At 35.2% G+C, this 19,502-nt stretch overlaps 1 protein-coding gene across 3 annotated transcripts in view; it reads right to left on the bottom strand.

Moving 5' to 3' along the window:
* CPS1 (carbamoyl-phosphate synthase 1) overlaps window positions 1–19,502 on the bottom strand; it is a 193,325-nt gene that overhangs the window by 138,136 nt on the left and 35,687 nt on the right. The window contains exons 1-2 of one of the 3 annotated variants that reach the window (XM_061148838.1): window positions 16,881–17,014; window positions 3,672–3,815 (exon numbers count right to left, since the gene is read on the bottom strand). In XM_061148838.1, coding sequence (XP_061004821.1) covers window positions 3,672–3,797 — 126 coding nt within the window. In that variant the 5' untranslated portion in view covers window positions 3,798–3,815; window positions 16,881–17,014. Of the gene's footprint in view, window positions 1–3,671; window positions 3,816–16,557; window positions 17,015–19,502 lie in introns of those variants that run through there. The other 2 variants (XM_061148834.1, XM_061148837.1) reach the window with 2 other exon arrangements.

Consider the following 19,502-nt stretch of genomic DNA (forward strand, 5'->3'; position numbering starts at 1 on the left):
ATTGTCCATAAGTGTGTGGGTTTATTTCTGGGCTCTCTGTTCTGTTCGATTGATCCATATGTCTATCTTTGTGCCAATGCCACACTGTTTTGATTACTGTAGCTTTGCAGGATTGTCTGGAATCTGAAAGGGTCCTGTTTCCTATTTTGTTCTTTTTTCCCAGGACTGCTTTGGAGATTCTGAGTCTTTTATGGTTCCACATAAATCTTAACTTTATCTGTTGTAGTTCCATGAAAAATCTCATGGATATTTTGATACATATTGCATTAAATCTGCAAATTGCTTTGGTCAGTATGGCCATTTTAACAATATTAATACTTCCAATTCAAGAGCATGGGGGATATCTTTCCAGTTCTCTGAGTGATGACTCATTTTTCATTATTTATGTTTTTTAGTTCTCAACATAGGTCTTCCACTTCCTTGGTGTGATTTGTTCCTAAGTTGTTGTTGTTGTTTTGATGTGATTTTAAAAGGGGTTGTTTACATTTCCTTTCTGATATGTCATTGCTAGTGTAAAGAAATGCAACCTATTTCTGTATATCAATCTTGTACCCTGCTACCTTGCTGAACAGTTTTTACTAAAATATTTTATAGATTTTTAGCAATGATCAAGTTTGGTGGTCATATAATTCTTGGAGTAAATCGAGAATTCTTTCCACACTAAAGATGACAAAATTTAGATTCAGAGAGAATATGTGGCCTGACTAAGTTTAGAGCATTGATAAATGTATGAGAAAGGTTAGAATCCAGGTCTTTTGTTCCTATCCAGTGTGTTTAACACTGCACAGATACAAATGACTGAATATAATAATGAGCATTGAGATTACTATCTCTAGAGATTTATACATTATGGTAGTTTGATACTCCTGATATCAAATGCCTTTAAAACAAAGAGCACCCTGAAATTATTTCTTCTTCCTTATAAATGAAATACAACTGTGTCTATTAACAAAGAAAGTGAAGGTGAAGTCGCTCAGTCATGTCCAACTCTTTGCAACCCCATGGACTGTAGCCCGACAGGCTCTTCTGTCCATGGGATTCTCCAGGCAAGAGTATTGGAGTGGGCTGCCATTTCCTTCTCCAGGGATCCCTTCCCAACCCAGGGATCGAACACAGGTCTCCTGCATTGCAGACAAATGCTTTACCATCTGAGTCACCAGGGAAGCCTGTGTCTATTAACAAAGGTACACTCTATAAATATTAGCTACAAATACATGAGGAAGGTCCGCATAAAAGTACCAGTGCATCACTGCTACCACCTAAGTCACTCTCCTTGTCAATTGCCAAAGGGATGGTGACCTCCAAAGACATTGAAAAGGCAATGAATTTACACTGCAGTGCTTATACATCTGATCCCAGAGTATCTTCCACAATCCATTTAACTATTTATAACTGGCTATAAAGCTATTAACCTTTAGTGACTGTTCTCATTGCCCTTCACTAACCACATGTAACTATATCCTAATGATTTTAACTGTCTTTAAAATAGGATGCTCATATAAAAAGAATTTAAGCTTAAATATATCTTTCCAAGAGAATTGAGTTTTAAAAGTGAAGGTATAAAGAAAAGTAGGTAGAGGACTGTTTCAAAATAAGTGAATAATAGCACAAGTTCCCTTGGACTGCTGTATAGAATTTTAATTCACTATTGTGAAGTTTAAGAACTTCTATTTTTCATGCCTGGCATTCCTCCAAAACTTTGGCCAGCAATGATTGAGTGTGAGTAATGGCTTTTACACTATGAAATGATGGCGTATTCCTCCTACAGATTTGTCATTCTTAGCTGTGAACTTTGGCAGACCCTTAAAACAGATCTGCCACCATGAGCTAAAACTACTTTCACAGTGGACCGTCCTCATAATTAAACCATTTTATTGTAGTTGTGGTTGTATAGAGCACTTATTATGACAGTAGAGAATTGGTTTCTCATATCAGTCACATCTATGCCATTTTATGTGGTCACTGAATGTCTCTGTTTCATACGATGGAGATACACCTAACTCTAGCTACCTGTTTTTGTAAAAAGGAAAAGCTATTCCAAGGCACACAACTTTGAAGTCTTAAAAGGCACATCTAACTGTCAGTAATTCTATTCATCACTGTTTATTCTCTCTGAAGTGATATATGAGTACCCTTGAGACATTACTAACACAAATGTTCACTCTCATAGCTTGTATGTTGTCACTCTGTCTTTGATGATGGTTTAGAACACATCTCCTTCTGGCTCTCTAGTTACAAATTAACCAAATCCAAGAAAATGGTTGTTCCTGGGTTTCTTAATTTAAAATGGTAGTTTCTTTTTTAAATTTTTACTTTATCTTTTTAGCCATGCTACATGGCATGTGGGATCTTAGTTCCCCAGTCAGGGATCAAACCCATGTCCCTTGCAGTGAAAGCAGGGAGTCTTAATCACTGGACCAGCAGGGAAGTCCTTAAAATGATAGGTTTTTATATTTCTCCTGAGATCTTGGGCTTTCTCATTCTCTTTTTTCTTTCTCTCTCTCCCACCACCATAACTCTTCCTTCACACCTCCTTTCTCTTTCTGTCTCCCTCTTTCTTCTGTTTATTTCACTCCTCTTTCTCTCCCACTCCTATCAGTGGAGGTCACAGAAATCTATGGGCATTGCTTAGCCCTGAATGATATCTTCAGGGCTAAGGTCATGCTGAACTCACTTCAGCAACCTAAGCACTTGAAGCTGGGAAAATATTTGGAGGACTTTTAGTCAACCTACTGAGCAAAGTAGAAACAGAACACTCAAAATATTACAATCTATTTTTACATCAACAGGTAGAGGTTGTTTGGGATTTTCTTCCGACTTCACTTTTACAACTCTTACTGCTAAGAAGCAATATATTTAAAGCTTCTTTGATTACTTAAATTTTATATTCACTAAAGATGATTTTTATTGGCAAAGTTTCCTTGTAGTAATTTCAGACTTCTCTGGTAATAAATGTCTTCATAAAGGTATAGGAAGTAACAGAAGCTCCTACTGGAATTTCATAACTCAATGGTGGGGTGGAGAATAACATCTAATGTCCTCTTCCTGGACCTGCTCCTCAGTTATGTACACTTGGAGAGACAGACTCATCAGTTGCTAATTGCCTTAATATCTTAATCTTCAAAATAAAAGTAATAAATTTATTCTTCTAAAAAAGGGATTAAGAGGAAAAAGCAAAAAACAAAAGCAGTGTCTACATGATGATCTGTAGATATCAAAATTATGTATATATTTTCCTTCCAAAATCTTTTCCCAGAATACTTTACCAGTGAGCCCACAGAGAATAGAGGCTGGACACACGACCTACTGCCCTCTGGCTCATGCACATATGTGCACCTCCATGTGTGAACCCAAACTGTGAGCAATGGTGTCTGGGCACAGAGCCCTGATAGCCTTTTTAGACAACTGTTTTCTAAACAGAACACTTATATTTTACATAGTCACAGGACATGTGATTCTTCTTTACATTGAGTGAAAACTCTTAATTTTCATAGCATAATTATCAGAGCAGATAATGATTATTTGCAAAATCTGTAGGTCCTCTAGCAAAGCAAATATTAATAAGTAGGCAGCTCAGAACTATGGTTTTCTTTTGTTAGTGACACTTTTGCTTCACACTAAACTACACCCCACACAATTTTTTTTTGAAACAATGAATATAGGAATATTACCTTGACGGAAAGGAGTCTGATGCCAGGTCTTGCAAATTTCCATTGATGGTGTGCCGTCACATTGGTTAAGCCAAAGCTTGTCTTCAGGGTCTTCACCACTTTGCAAGCTGTCAAAATCCTTGTCATTTTGAAGACGATTTGTGACTAAAATCAAATAAAATTACGTGTATTTTATGAGAATTTTGTTATAAGGTTTTTTAATTAATGTGAAGAAAGCTGGGGATGTGCAGTCGTGTTAAGGCTGACTGCACAGTGATCTTTGGATTTCCATTCATTCTGTCATTAAATGTCTTCAGCCACAGCTCCTCCTCTTAAGCCCTCCTCCAAAGGTAATGTCCAGAGATGTTCCGTGGACATGTAATACAAATTGCAACACATCAAACACTACCTTCTCCTGCTGAAATAGTGCTAGTGCTGTGGAAAACCAGTCATCGGTCAAAGGAATTGCTTATGCAGCTGAACAGAATGACCTAGACACTGTGGACAACCTTAGGAATATCACTTACCCTAAAGAGTAGCAAATTCCTAATAATGCTAAGGGTCAAAGATTTTTGCTTATGTTAGATGTAATGTCTAATTTGCCTCAAAAGACATTTTGAACTCCCAAAGAAACTCAAGACTTGCCATTTTCTGCTTGGAAAAGACAATGGACACCACAAATAGGAAAAAGGACATCAGAACAAGCATTTATTCACAAATATAGAATAAACCTTTCTACATGTTTTCTAGTTTAATAGTGTATTACATTCTTACTATTGCATTGTTTTTGTTTCAAATTTTAAAGCAATCATTAATATTAACTAAAACACAACTGAAGAAAAGCAGTCTATTTTTATCTCTCTTACTTTTTCAATATGTAAAAAGTATATGTAACAGTGATAAACATTGGTTTTAATGAATGCTCATTCCTAAGTTGACTTATTTTTAGCTTTTAAACTGTTAGATATAAGATTCCCCAAATGAGAATATTTGTGTTTCAATCTGAATTGACATCAATTCACTTAGCCCTCAATCCCACATTTAATCAGGCAACCAAAAGGTCTCATTGGCTTAAGGAAGTTCTCACTTAAGTCATGTGTTTATATACATTAGGAAGCACTGCAGTACTATATTTTGATATTCTTGTAAAGGAGGACAAGACATAAAGACTTCCTTCTAGAGCTTTTCATAATGGAAAAGATGACAGAATGGCATAAAGATTATAAACTTCACTGATGTAGGATGAGTGCTAGAACTGGAAGAGGGTTATGATGAGATTTTTTTTGTTTAAAGAACAAAGTTTAAACTCAGTCTTTTTCTATCTTACTTAATATATTCATGTACAAACATTCTCTGGAGCCAAATTACTTCATATTACCTGGTGATAGAAAAAGTGAAAAAAAGGCTCAGCCTAGTGTACATAATTAATAAAATAAGCAATGCTATGGTAATGTGTCCAAATACAATGCAGAAAGAAAGAAGAGGAGAGGGAAAGAAGGTGGGAAGAAGCAGGAGACAAGGAGGGGAGAGAAATAAAGAAGGAGGGGAGGAAGGAAGAAAGAAGAAGGAAGGAAAAGACCAGCTCCCTGTGTATGTTCAGTAAAATTTAAATATGTGATCACATTGAACCATATTATCTTGAAGGATGCAGAGTAAAAACTGTAGCTAGAGGGGCAGCATGAGCAACAGCACAGACACATGAAATCATATGACATATTAAAATAGAAAGTGAAGATAGTCTGCTAAAGCCTAGATGCACGGTACAGTTTGGGGAAATGAAAAGGAGCCATTACATGGAAGACTTTGTGTGCTTTACAATGGTTGGTCTTAATCCATAAAGAGCATTCATGGTAGTCATGGAAATGTTTTGAACAAAGGTGAAATCTGTGTGAAAGAAAGATTATGGAAAATGAATGAGGGTGAAACTAGCAGAAGAAAAACTTTCAACTTAGAGAACTAAGAATCAATACTTACTGGTTTAGATCAGTAAGTACAATAGGCCTTGAACTTGTCCTGTCTACATATACATATATATGTTTATATAGGGGCTTTCCTCATAACTCAGTTGGTAGAATCCGCCTGCAATGCAGGAGACCCTGGTTTGATTCCTGGGTTGGGAAGATCTGCTGGAGAAGGGATAGGCTATCCACTCTAGTATTCTTGGGCTTCCCTTGCGGCTCAGCTGGTAAAGAACCCGCCTACAATGTGGGAGACCTGGGTTCGATCCCTTGTTTGGGAAGATTCCCTGGAGAAGAGAAAGGCTACCCACTCTAGGATTCTGGCCTGGAGAATTCCATGGACTGTATAGTGACTTTCACTTTCACATGTTTACATAGAGAAAAGGAGGCTTGTTTTTCCCTAATTAGAAAAATTGTTGTTTTTCAGTTGTTAAATTGTGTATGACTCTTTGCGACCCCATGGACTGCAGCACACTGGGCTTCCCTGTCCTTCACTATCTCCTGGAGTTTGTTCAACTCATGTCCATTGAGTCAGTGATGTCATCCAACCATCTCATCCTCTGTCACCCCCTTCTCCTCCTACCCTCAATCTTCCCTGGCACCAGGGTCTCTTCCAGTGAGTCAACTTGTTGCATTAGGTGGGCAAAGTATTGGAGCTTCAGCTTCAATATTTCCAATAAATAGTCAGGGTTGATTTCCTTTAGGATTGACTGGTTTGATCTCCTAGCTGTCCAAAGGACTCAAGATTCTTCTCCAGCACCACAGTTTGAAAGCGTCAGAAAGATGACATGTACTTATCATGAAAGTCTTTAAGATGCAGAGTAAATTGAAAAGTCATAGTCCCATTACCCAGAGGTACCCATACAGTGAACACTGTGGCATGTTTTCCCCTTTATACTCTGCATTTTGATTAAATATGACAGTTGGGATACTGAGGAGTCCAGAATTTGAACAAGGAAAAGACATTAGTAACTGACTTCATAATCACTTCTAACAGTTGGCCAAAAAGCATGGTAAATTGAACATGCTTTTCCAAAAAGGTATCAACAACTTTAGGATATAATTCCTTGACTCTAGAATCTAACAAAAACTATAAGCCTGAGAGTTGTAATGGGCTTTCATTTTTTTCAGTAAAACATGTTGGATGTAGGATATGGTCCATGTTTCTGGTTATCATAATGAAAGGAGAAGGGGCAGAAGATTTGGAGAGTTTGGTTAAATATTCTGAAAATTCATGCATCATGATTCTACCAACATCTTAAGAATTGGAAAGACCAATAAATTAAATGGTGGGTAGATTCAGATTTAAGTGATCAAAATGAACTGAAATCTACAACCAAACTGAAAAAGAAAATTACATCAGTGAGGGAGTTTACATTAGAATAACAGGAGATGCAGGTTCGATCCCTGGGTCGGAAATATCCTCTGGAGAAGGAAATGGCACCCCACTCCAGTGTTCTTGCCTGGAAAATCCCATGGACAGAGGAGCCTGGCGGGCTACAGCCCATGGGGTCACAAAGAGTCAAACATGACTGAGTGACTAAACAGCCAATCAAGGGAGTGGGGTGACAAGAGCTGACTAATAGTCAATATGAAAGAGATAAAAATATTAGTAGAAATATTACATTTTTGTGAAAGAATTTTCAACATATTTTAAACAAAAGTATTTTTCAGACTGGAATGATTTGTTTCCTCTGGTCACATTTACATGGTCCTCCTCTCACATAAGCTGTCTGAATACAACTAAGCAGGGAACGGCATGCACACGCATACACACAGAAGGTTGAGGGAATCTGTATTTGAAATGCATTTTGGATGACCCATGTCATTCAGAGTCCTCTAATCATATAAGTCACTCACTCAAAACAGTGAAATACTGCTTATGAATTTACTCCTTCTTTTCTGCGGGTACATTTATCATAGTTATCACTGTTTGCAGTACTAGGCTACTGTTTCGTACAATGCCATATGGAAAATTAAGAATTATTAAGCTAAATATTTCTCAATTTTGATGGTGATGCTCTATTACTTTTTTACATTTTTAAATCAAAGTATAGCTGATTTACAGTGTTGTGACAATCTCTCTGTTGAGTCACTACAAAGTGACTCAACTATACACACATATACATTCTTTTTCTTGCATTCTTTTATACTACGGCTTATCACCATATATTTTCCTTTGTTATGCATTAAGACTTTGTTGTTTATCCATTCTAAATGTAATACATTCTGCTACTTCTTAATCTAGTGCTGATAAGGCTTTTTATTTCTTCCATAAATTGGAAAATACCTTAAATATTTGTATGAATAAATATGTATATATATATGTATATAAGGAGATTAAAACATATACATATTTATAGAGAGAGAGCAAGTAAAGTACCCTTAACATAATTATTTATCATTTCTTAAGAGAAATAGAAACATTCTGTCTTCCAAATCCCTGAGGATATTTAATTTAAGAATTTGTCATTAGGATATCTGTTATTGAAAATGTTATTGTATCCATCACTAAATGGTATTTAGTTTCATCTATTATTTAAAGAAATGTGGATAATACTGAAAAATACATAATGGCCTACCACGCAAACATAACCTCTATTCTTATTTTAACATATCTTCCTCTATCATTTATTTCTATATACAAGTCATAGTTTTGAAAGCAGTGATCAACTTGCATTATGCTTTTGTAGGGTAATACTATATTTAAGGTATGTTCAATGTTATTACATGTTCTTATCAAACCTTAATTGAAATGGCTACAAAATCTTTCATTTTTATTGCTTCTATTATTGCTATGATGTACATCAATATTGCCATATTTTATAAACAATGCCAAATCTCTCTTCAAAAAGAATGTACCTAAAACATACCAATCACAATATGTAAATGTCTCTTTTAATGCACACTTGTCAACTTTAGGTATTATTTCTTATTTGCTTATTTGAGCACAGGAAATTATATTTGTTTTCATTTGAATTTTAAATTACTCGTGAAGTCAAACACTTCCATATGCCTTTGTTTAGTGCTATTTGTTCTTATTTTCTTGCATCTTTTTGCTCCCATTAATCCATTAACACTAATGATCAAGAAACCCTCTTAAAAGGAAACATAAAGCAACACTCGTTGACAGCCTATATTTGCACTAATTTCAAGTGTACTAATTCCTTCTTTTGGGTGATCCACTGGTATAAGTAAGGGAGACCTGGTACCAGTTGGAAAAAATGAAACCAGCTCATCCTAGATAATAAAGGCTTTACGTTTTAGAATAAAGAGAAAATATAGCATTAGCAATTCTTTTTAAAAAGTACAAAAACTGCCAACAGCCTTCTTGAAGTGTATCTTGCTAAGTATTGAATCAGAAACACTCTAAGATAGTGACACATCTTTCAAAAAGTCTCTAATATAACAGGCATGCAAGAGGTGTGTTCAAAAAATGATTGAATGAATGAATGGATTCCTGGATATTGAGTTCCTGCCTGATCAATGATGCTTATTTAAGCAGAAGCAGGTAAAATTATGTCAGATGAGCATAAGAGGAAATAAAGATATTTAGGAATAGGAAAAGAAAGCTGTCAATTAAGAATTTTACAAAAGGCTATTTTGAAGAGATAAAGCAAGAAGCAAGGTATGTCTGGAGAGCAAACAATTCAGAGTAAAAGAAGGTAAAGAACCACCATCTCCAAAAAAGAGTTCTATTTAGCATTTGAGCAAAGATGCAGGAAAATAGAATAGAAAAGGTAGAAGTGATTTTTAGGGTTCAATTCTGATTTTTTTCCATTTATTTTTATTAGTTGGAGCCTAATTACTTTACAATATTGTAGTGGTTTTTGACATACATTGACATGAATCAGCCATAGATTTACATGTGTTCCCCATCCTGGGAATGCAAACTAGTACAGCCACTATGGAGAAGAGTGTGGAGATTCCTTAAAAAACTGGAAATAGAACTGCCATATGACTCAATTCTGATTTTTATTAGGCTAATATAATAAGAAACACTGTCACAAATGAGACTATGGACCAAAAAAGGGCTACTCTATGAAGAAAAGCGGTGCAAGTTTGTACTCACATAAAAAGGAGTACTTTCTCTCATCATAGAAACTAGGATAAGCTAGTAGAAGGATTCCTCAAAGTTTGACCAGGGAGAAGATTTGTCAATAATGACAATAGATGTTAGGCTGTTAGATGAGGAGATTTTTAAATAACCAGATGTCTTTGAAAATCCAATCATTAAGACACATTCATTAAGATTCAATTGGCATTTTGAGGAATAGAAGGTGAAGAACCAATTTTCATGAATGTGCTTATCAATCTAACATTTGATAGCATAAAAGTTGAAGTGATTCAAAGGAAGAGAAAAAATGAAGCTGGAAAAGAGATCTTGTCATAATGATTTCACAGATTAAAATTCTAGGTACACGTGATTATATTCTAGGACAATAAAAAAAAAATCATTTTTAAGACTGAAAAAAAAAACTTAGGGAGAACAAGTTAGTTGGTACAAGCAGCATGTGTTTGTAAAGAATAAATACTGTCATACTAATTTCTGCCTTTAAAAAAGAGACTTTACTAGACTCTGTAGAAATGTTAGACATAATCTACTTCAAGTGCATTGAATATACATTCTAGGGCATTATTATGTACATATGTATTTACTGGAGAACGCATATAAATGTAGGAGGAAACAGTGAATTACACAGTGAGCAAAACAAGCTTTCTATCTGTGGGATGAGAAGAGCATAGTGGGCAATGCCTTAGAAAGTTGATTCAGAATTCACAGTGACCTTGGCAAACTGGAGACATAGTCAAACACAAACAGATGAAAGTACAACAAAGTGAGGTCAAATGTAAGTCAGTCCAAAAAGAGGAAGAAAAACAAGTTACAAACACAAATTGTAGAGGATTAGATAGAAATAAGCCAAAAAGCATATATAGTAGTCATAAAATATAGCAGCTACCCAAAGTTAATCGTGGTGAGCTATAATCATTAAAGCTATAAATCATTAAATCATAAATCATACATAGAAGGCAGAATTTAGGGTCAAATTTAAGAAAGAAAATTCAAGGTTCACTAGGAAGTTAAATATTGAATAACCTGTAACACACAAAAAAATAAAATGTTGACCATGAGATAACTAGATTTAGAACCGGTCATGTAGGATTCCTAACCAAAAATTTTCAGTCTTCCTAAAAGTCTTTAAAAAAATATTTTAAAGAGGAAATTCTTGGGTATTAAATTTTTAAGATCCTACAATAGAATTTAAAACATTGGAATTTGTAACCACAATATAATAACATATATTTACACCTATGAGATATATACACTACTCACTATTATGCCAGTAAGTGCAAATAAGTACTTAAATAAATCAATTTTAATGAGTCCAATGATGATAAATATGATACTGCTTGATAGTTGAAGTATTTTCCATTTTTTGATCACCTACTAAGTGCCATATCTTGGGCAAGGCACTTGGAATACCATTTTTGCTAATCTTAAAAGCAATCTCTGTGCTAACTTGTAATTAATTATATCCCTGTTTTACAGATGAAGATGTTGAGTAGGTCCCAGGGAATTAAGTAGCTTGCCCATGATGACACAGCTAATAAGTTCCAAAGCCAAGATGAGAACTCAGCTCTTAGCCAATGTTCATCCTCTTTCCAGCATGTCAACTACATCTGGGAAAAACAGAGGCAACAACACAAAATGACTTAGAGTGGGCTGGTTAAGACGAATTTCACAGGAAGGATAATTCACAAGATTGTGGAGGTTGCAATGCTAGAAATACTATGACATGACCTGGAAATGGATAAAATGTAAGTTCAGTAAAAATCAAATAATAAGAAGAAAGTATGATTTATTATACATGATATTATCATGTTTAAAATTAAAATAATATAAACATGAAGAAGGTAATATAGAAATAAAACTATAAAATTTTTCTAGCGATCTATCTAGTGAAACTAATTGGTCTGAGAGTTATACTTCTGGTTGGCTAACTGATTCAGCCCAACTTACCTAAAATAGCAAAGGAAATTTTATATTTTTCTATGTTAGATCCTATTCTTTTATGTTACTTCAGAATCTGAATAATTTAATGCCATTGAATTTTCATGATTGCTTTTAAAGTCTAGAATTGCTTAAAAAAAAAACAACCTGGTTTTAGAAAATAATTTAGGGACTATTTATTGAGTGCTTTCTATTTATCAGACACTGTATAACAGAAAGCAGGATTGTTTCCAACTAAAAGATCCTTTGTAGGAAATTAATTTCTTTTTAAAAGTATTGCCTAAATTCTCATCAATCAGAGAACATAATTTTGTGATAGATAGTTTTATATAGCTGAAAGTTATTTTTAAAATCATCTTTTCCAATTGCTCTGTTTCATAGATATAAGAAATAGATACCTAAATGAATAGTCACCTCATAATTCTTGAGTTAAACACCAAATCTAAAGTTTTTAGTAGAAATCATTGTAGAAACATAAGTTCCTAACAATTACTACATTTCAAAAAGAAATAATTTTGTAAATGATGAAACAGTTAGTGAAAGAAACTAATAATTACATAAATCAAACTTAATTTTAGCCTAAACATTTCTTTAAATTTTAGCCTAAACTTGCCTACAGCTTAAACTTCATAAGATAAAATGGTTAAATCCTTAGGCAATTGTCATTCTAAAGAGTAAAATATTTCTAAGGAAAATTTTTTAATTTAATTCATCATCAGCCTTTTTTGCACAATGATTATCACTGCAACTAAACCATCTTTTAATGTGCGAAACAGAATGAACAGCTCTGATGGGCTTGTTAATTCTTAACTTCTGCCCAAAGTAAATAGAAAAGATTTTGCAAGGCTCTAAAGAGCAACCCTATCCATGAGGAGGGGTTACCAATGGTAATCTAGGTCATGGGCTGGGAGAATATTGGACCCTCTTTAAATTAAACATATTTGGGGATCACAAAGAAGCAAGTTGTGCAATGTGTCTTGAAACTACCAGCCTCCTAAAGGGGTGGCAAGTTACCTGGTAATGACGTAGAAGACTTTTTTTTAAACTAAAACAGGCCACCAACACACATTTCTACTCTACCCCATGGTATAGTACATTTGCTACATTAAATCTGATTTCCTTCATGACCTCTTGTTTTCAAGAGAACTTGGTCCAGGAAGATGTACTCTGACCTCCTAATGATCAGACCACCACTCTCACAAACAGTAAAGTTCCCTCTTCTTAAATTGTTATTACGAATTCCCATGAATGGACACACACCTATCGCTTCTTCCAGATTTGGAAATTTCTCCTTTTTTTCTAAACTTTTTATTTTGTATTGGAATATAGCTGGTTAACAATGTTGGGATAGTTTCAGGTGAACAGCAGGGGCTCAGCCCTACATGCATGGATGCCCTACGTGTGTGGATGCCCTACGTGCGTGGATGCCCTACGTGCATGGATGCCCTATGTGCAGCCATCCTCCCCCAAACTCTCCTCCTGTCCAGGCTGCCACATAACACAGAGCAGAGTTGTCTAAGATGAGTCACTGAAAGACAGGGTGCCTTTTTTCTTTTATCAAGGGTAAAAAAAAATTGGAGAAAAGTAATGCTCTAGAGGAGAAAAAGCAAAAGGAAACAGAGAAGGGAAGAAATAAGAGGAGGAAAAAATATCCTGTTACTTAAATTCTACAAACTGCTAACAGTTAAAAATGCCTATTTGGATGTTAACTCCTGACATTCCCTGGGGTGTTGAAGAGTTAATTGTTTTATTCTGGTATTGGTTATTTGATATCATTTATTTTAAACCTCTTCTTCACTTGTTCAAGATCATCCCCAGCTGACAGGAAGAGGGAAATACATAATGTTGTTGCAAACTGAACTCAAATTAAGGGATTGATTATTTCAAGAGAATATTCTTGAATGCTTTGTGGACTGGAAAAACAAAGTATTGATTGTTAAAAGTTGACAGTTTCAAAGTTTCAAAAATTTGTTTTTAAAAGCTAATGGGCTGGGAATAGAAGTTGAAGTCAATGTGTAATAATAAAAACCTTACAAAAGAAATGATTAGACATTTTGTAGAAACAAAGACAAATGAAAGAAAGAAAGTTGTATAAAGAAAGAAGTATCAGCACTGTATTAGTTGCTCTGGATGGTACACCAATACATAACTTTGGAAAAGAAAGGATTATTGAGTTAGAATAATATTTTTTCTAAAATTGGTGACTACATTCCTCAAATTATTAAAAATTCTGACTTAATAAAGTCACTTTCCATAAATGACTGGTTTTCTACCATTAACTAACTGGATTAATTAATAACTAATAAGTCAATCAATCAATACTTTTTAAAGAGCAAAACAATGATAGAGTCTTCAGGGACACATATTAGCTATAAATTATTGCTACTCCCAACATAAACCAAAGATTCTCTCAAAAATATGTCTAGTTCTCCAAATTTACCAATAGTAAAATTATACATCCTCTGGAAAAATTGACTGTGTGTTGTCTTTAAGTAAAAACACAGGCCTTTTTATTTGTACACGATTATTTCCTTATTTTTCTATTCATATAAATTTTGAAGACTTGACCCCTAATGAAAATTACTAAAACCTTCAAACAAAGGTCTTTCAGGAGTGTTATTTAATTTCCCCATTCACATGCAAATCAGAGAACCTGTGATCTAATGACCATACTATGAACATTACATGAAAAGAATTGCTATCCACAGGACTACATAACTCTCATTTTACTTTCATTTTTAATGTACAGAATAAGAAAAATTGGAAATTTCTTTATTGTAAAGTTATCCTAATATGTATCTTTGTAATACTTAAAAGCAATTGAAATATCACAGTGAACTGTAATCTGAAAACAAATTTTAAAATGTTTAAAATTAAACTTAAAATTAAACTCCTGAATTGGCTGCATATTTTGCAAATTGTCTTTGTCTCTAACTCTCTGCTTAAAAGCTAGAATGAGTTTCAGTGAAAACCAGTCTTTTAAAGAGAAAGTGCTTTTTATAAAAAAAAAAAATCATGTTTACATTTAAATAAAAGTTGCTTATTATGATTACTGACCCCAAAAATCACTAAATATATCTATGAAGCACCATCACTTTTTTAGCTGTTATTTTCAATCCTTGCAGTTTATAAGCAGAGTCTTCAGCTCAGTTTCTGGGCAAATATAAGGATGTGGGGGAAGTAAAATGCCCAGATGATTCTTAAACACTCAAGGTGGGACATACAGCTATTTCATAAGAATACTATAAGGAATCAAGGCAAAGTCCTATGCAAAAAAAAAAAAAAAAAATTAACACTGAAGACCAAGACTGACTCCTGTCAGACACTAGAGACACTATTGATGTTCATTCACTGCCTTCAGCTATAGCCACCAGCTAGAATGCAAGGCATCTTAGTACTCCCCACCTCTGACTACTTTTTTCTCTTCTTTTCCTAATCTTGCATGCAAATTTCATCAGAGAAAATTCTTAGGACATGATAGAATGACTACAAGGAATAAGAAAAAAGAGAAGTCAAAGGAGAAATATGTGATTTTCAGATTTTCAGACTGTACATTTAAAATTTGTAAATCCATCTCTCAGTGTCTTGGCACACTGCCAATGGTGTCAAAGACCACAAAACTTCTTTATATTGAACTTGTCTCATTATAAAATGCAGTTGATAAAGACAACGATGAGGAATAATTAACAAAACGGATTGTGAATCATTTAGCCAACATAAGATGGTAGAATCTGATGACAAAATTTAGGACTGTACATTTGTTGGATTAATTTTTTCAACTAGTCTACATCCTGTCAATTCTTCAAAGCTGTGTGAAATCCTACTTTACAAACTTCACAAAAAAATCTACATCTTGTTATACCATATAGTTGCTATTTACATACTCTTAGTTTACACACTGATACTTTCTTGTTTAAAATCATTAAATAGCTCCTCGTTGCTTCTTGACTACAGTACAAAACTAAAAATGCAACATATACTCTTTTCTACCACTTAAAGATCTTTTCTGTGTCATTCACATTGTGTGATCGATCCTAAGTGGTTTCTTTATTGTCTCTGTTTCATATCAATGAATTGGAAATAGTAGTAACTGTGACCTCTCATAAGCCATAAGTGATAGTTAATTCTCTGACTCTTCCCTTCAATATTTATTGAAGTCTGTTTACATCCCAAGGACAATACTGAATCCTAGAATAGAAATAAGACTGGGAACACAAACTTGCCCCCCAAACAGCTCACTCTTGAAAAGCCTTTCAGGTTTATTCTTAAGAAGAGACATGATATCTATTTTCTACTCTCAAATTGAACAATAAATAATAACAAAAAGAACCGAAGATCTAAGAAACTCAAGACCTGGAAGACCCAAGGATAACAAAAGCCAAATCAATATATTCCTCTCCAGCAGCACTCCTAGGATGAAATGTGATCACCTGTTAAAGGCACTTTACAAAGTAAAAAATCCTCATATCATCTTTCATTTCCCAGATGAGTTGATCTACACCTTAGAAGCTACTTCAGATCCAACATCCTCTTAAGAGAACAAAAAGATTAACACTTCTTCACCAGCCAATTTTGGCTAAAGGGCATAGTGATCAACAGTGAACAAATTAACTAGAGAAAACTGTAAATATCCATACCACGTATGACTACAAAGAACTAAATCCTGAACTCCCACATTAATGGCTTTAAGAAACCAAATGCTTTCTGAAAAACACATGAAAAACAGAGATATTTATGATAAAGTACATTTTAAAATAAGTTTAGTTTAATACTGAATTACAAACACTTAAGGCATCATATTAAAAAGGTAGTGAATTTTAAAACAAACAAAATCCCAAACACCCATGAATTATAAATGTATACCTACTATCACACTCAATAGGAATACCAAAATATAATTACTAAAAGGCAGAGAAAAAAAAGTCAAGATTCATACCAAATTTATATTAAAGTCACAAGTGTTTAAAACTCAGGAATAATAAAATTTCTCAAGAGTTCCTCATGAGAATCCAATGAATCGCTCAGCTCACCACTCTTCCTTCTTTTCCAAATCTTGAATATGAGCAGCTAAGAAAAGATGAGCCACATCAAAATTAAAGCAAACAAACTTCTGACTGCTAAAGCTTATATATAGGATGGCTGGAAACAGGATTGCCATGTCCAGGCCCAAGTTAGCAAAGTCCTTTTTTAAGGAGATTAATCTTTTTCTTCAGGCTTGAAAATCTTGTGCTATGTCTGGGAATATAACTACACCACTACCTTGATCCTGGATTCCGTGTTTCTTCCAGACCTAAGATAAGAGAATTTTCCTTATCTCCTCTGAAGAAAAGACATGGCTTCAAAGTCCAGGAGACAGATTATATTCTAACACCAATAGAATTAGAGGTCTTGCCAGATCACCTGACAGGATTAGTATAGGTTGAAAAAAAAAAAAAGTACTAGATACTCTAATTCAATTTAAAAAAAAACCTCTTCAAATTAGCATATTTCCTTAGAAGATATACCCCTATGTTTTGATGAATTTCTTTTTTTTTTTTTTTCTTTTTTTCTTTATTAGTTGGAGGCTAATTACTTCACAACATTTCAGTGGGTTTTGTCATACATTGACATGAATCAGCCATGGAGTTACATGTATTCCCCATCCCGATCCCCCCTCCTACCTCCCTCTCCACCTGATTCCTCTGGGTCTTCCCAGTGCACCAGGCCCGAGCACTTGTCTCATCAATATGAAATTTGACAACCATTCTTTGACATAGTTAGTACATTAGACTTCAAAATATCATACCATACTTGACATAACCAGCAGAAATACAATCCAAATTTTATTTGCAATTATATTTCAAGTCACATGTCATTCTTTTACTTCAGGGATTATCTATACACTCAAACCAATGTGAGGAAAATTCTCATTTAGGCCAGTTGAAACTAATTTATGGCTTAAGCATATTTTAAGAAATATTTACATGTATGAATGGAGCTTCCCAGGTGGCAAAGTGGTAAAGAATCCACCTGCCAATGCAGGAAGCACAAGAGATATGGGCTCAATCTCTGGTTGGGAAGATCCTCTGGAGAAGGAAATGGCAACCCACTCCAGTGTTCTTGCCTGGAAAACTCCATGGACAGAGGAGTTTGGCAGGCTACAGTCCATGGGGTCACAAAGTCCATGGGGTCACAAAGAGTTAGACATGACTGAGCAACTGAGAACAGAACAGCACATGTATGAATGATACAGAAAAAATTGAGTAGAATGTTACAGAAAATGTTTCCCTAGCCAGACTCAAAGCATCCTGGATCCTATTAATCTCTGTTTTATTTGTGTGTGTGTGTGTGTGTGTGTGTGTGTGTGTGTGTGTGTGTGTGTGCTCAGTCATGTCTCTGAGAACCCACACCTCTTGTGTTTCCTACATTGCCAGGTGGATTCTTTGCCACTGTGCCCCTGGGAAGCTGTTTCATATGTTAAAGTCTTAGCAATGGCATAATTGGGATTTTTTATAAAGTGTATAAACCATTCTTCAAATGAGGATGAAAAACATAGCAGTGTGTCTATACAGGTCAACTCAAAACCCCAGAATGAAGCTTTAACATGAATTCATTCTACAACAGTGACTGAGTTATTTAACTGTTGTCCTTATCATTTTCTCACAAGGAAATTAAGAAAGAAAAATGACCATGAAAAAAGAGTTCTTGACCTTAAGGTGTATCTCATCAAATATGCTATGTGCACAGGAGTATTTATAGTACTACATTTAAGAAGGAAGTTTTCAGTTTTACAAACCTACTGATGTGGATAAATCCCCAATATATTTTCTTTAACCCCTAGCAAGTGTGAAAAATACTAAACTAGTTTAAAAGTAGAGACAAATTCTATCACTGGCTCTGTTGTAAACTTGTTCTATCCTTAGGCTAACACTTAGATATTCCTGCATGACTCATAGTTCCATTGAGTTAGACAAGGCTGTGGTCCATGTGATCAGATTGGTTAGTTTTCTGTGATTGTGGTTTTCATTCTGTCTGCCCTCTGTTGGAGAAGGATAAGAGACTTATGTTGCTGCTGCTGCTGCTGTTAAGTCCCTTCAGTCGTGTCCAACTCTGTGCGACCCCATAGACAGCAGCCCACCAGGCTCCCCCGTCCCTGGGATTCCCCAGGCAAGAGCACTGGAGTGGGTTGCCATTTCCTTCTCCAGTGCATGAAAGTTAAAAGCAAAAATGAAGTCGCTCAGTAGTGTCCGACTCTTAGCGACCCCATGGACTGCAGCCTACCAGGCTCCTCTGTCCTTAGGATTTTCCAGGCAAGAGTACTGGAGTGGGGTGCCATTGCCTTCTCCGAGGCTTATGTTAGCCTTGTCTAATTCAATGAAACTCTAAGACAAGCTGTGTAGGGCCACTCGACAAGGATGGGTCACGGTGGAGAGTTCTGACAACACGTGATCCACTGGAGAAGGGAATGGCAAACTACTTCAGTGTTCTTGCCTTGAGAACCCCATGAACAGTATGAAAAGGCAAAAGCATAGGACACTGAAAGAAGAACTTCCCAGGTCAGTAGGTGCCCAATATGCTACTGGAGATCAGTGGAGAATTAACTCCACAGAGAATGAAGAGATGAAGCCAAAGCAAAAACACCCAGTGGTGGATGGGACTGGTAATGGAAGCAAGGTCTGATGCTGTAAAAAGCAATATTACATAAGAACCTGGAATGTTAGGTCCACGAATCAAGACAAACTGGAAGTGGTCAAACAGGAGATGGCAAGAGTGGACATTGACATTTTAGGACTCAGTGAACTAAAATGGACTGGAATGGGTGAATTTAACTCATATGACCATTATATCTACTATTGTAGGCAAGAATCCCTTAGAAGAAATGGAGTAGCCATCATAGTCAAC

This window comes from Dama dama, chromosome 8 (assembly GCF_033118175.1).
Source record: "Dama dama isolate Ldn47 chromosome 8, ASM3311817v1, whole genome shotgun sequence".
In the NCBI taxonomy this organism is placed as follows: domain Eukaryota; kingdom Metazoa; phylum Chordata; class Mammalia; order Artiodactyla; family Cervidae; genus Dama; species Dama dama.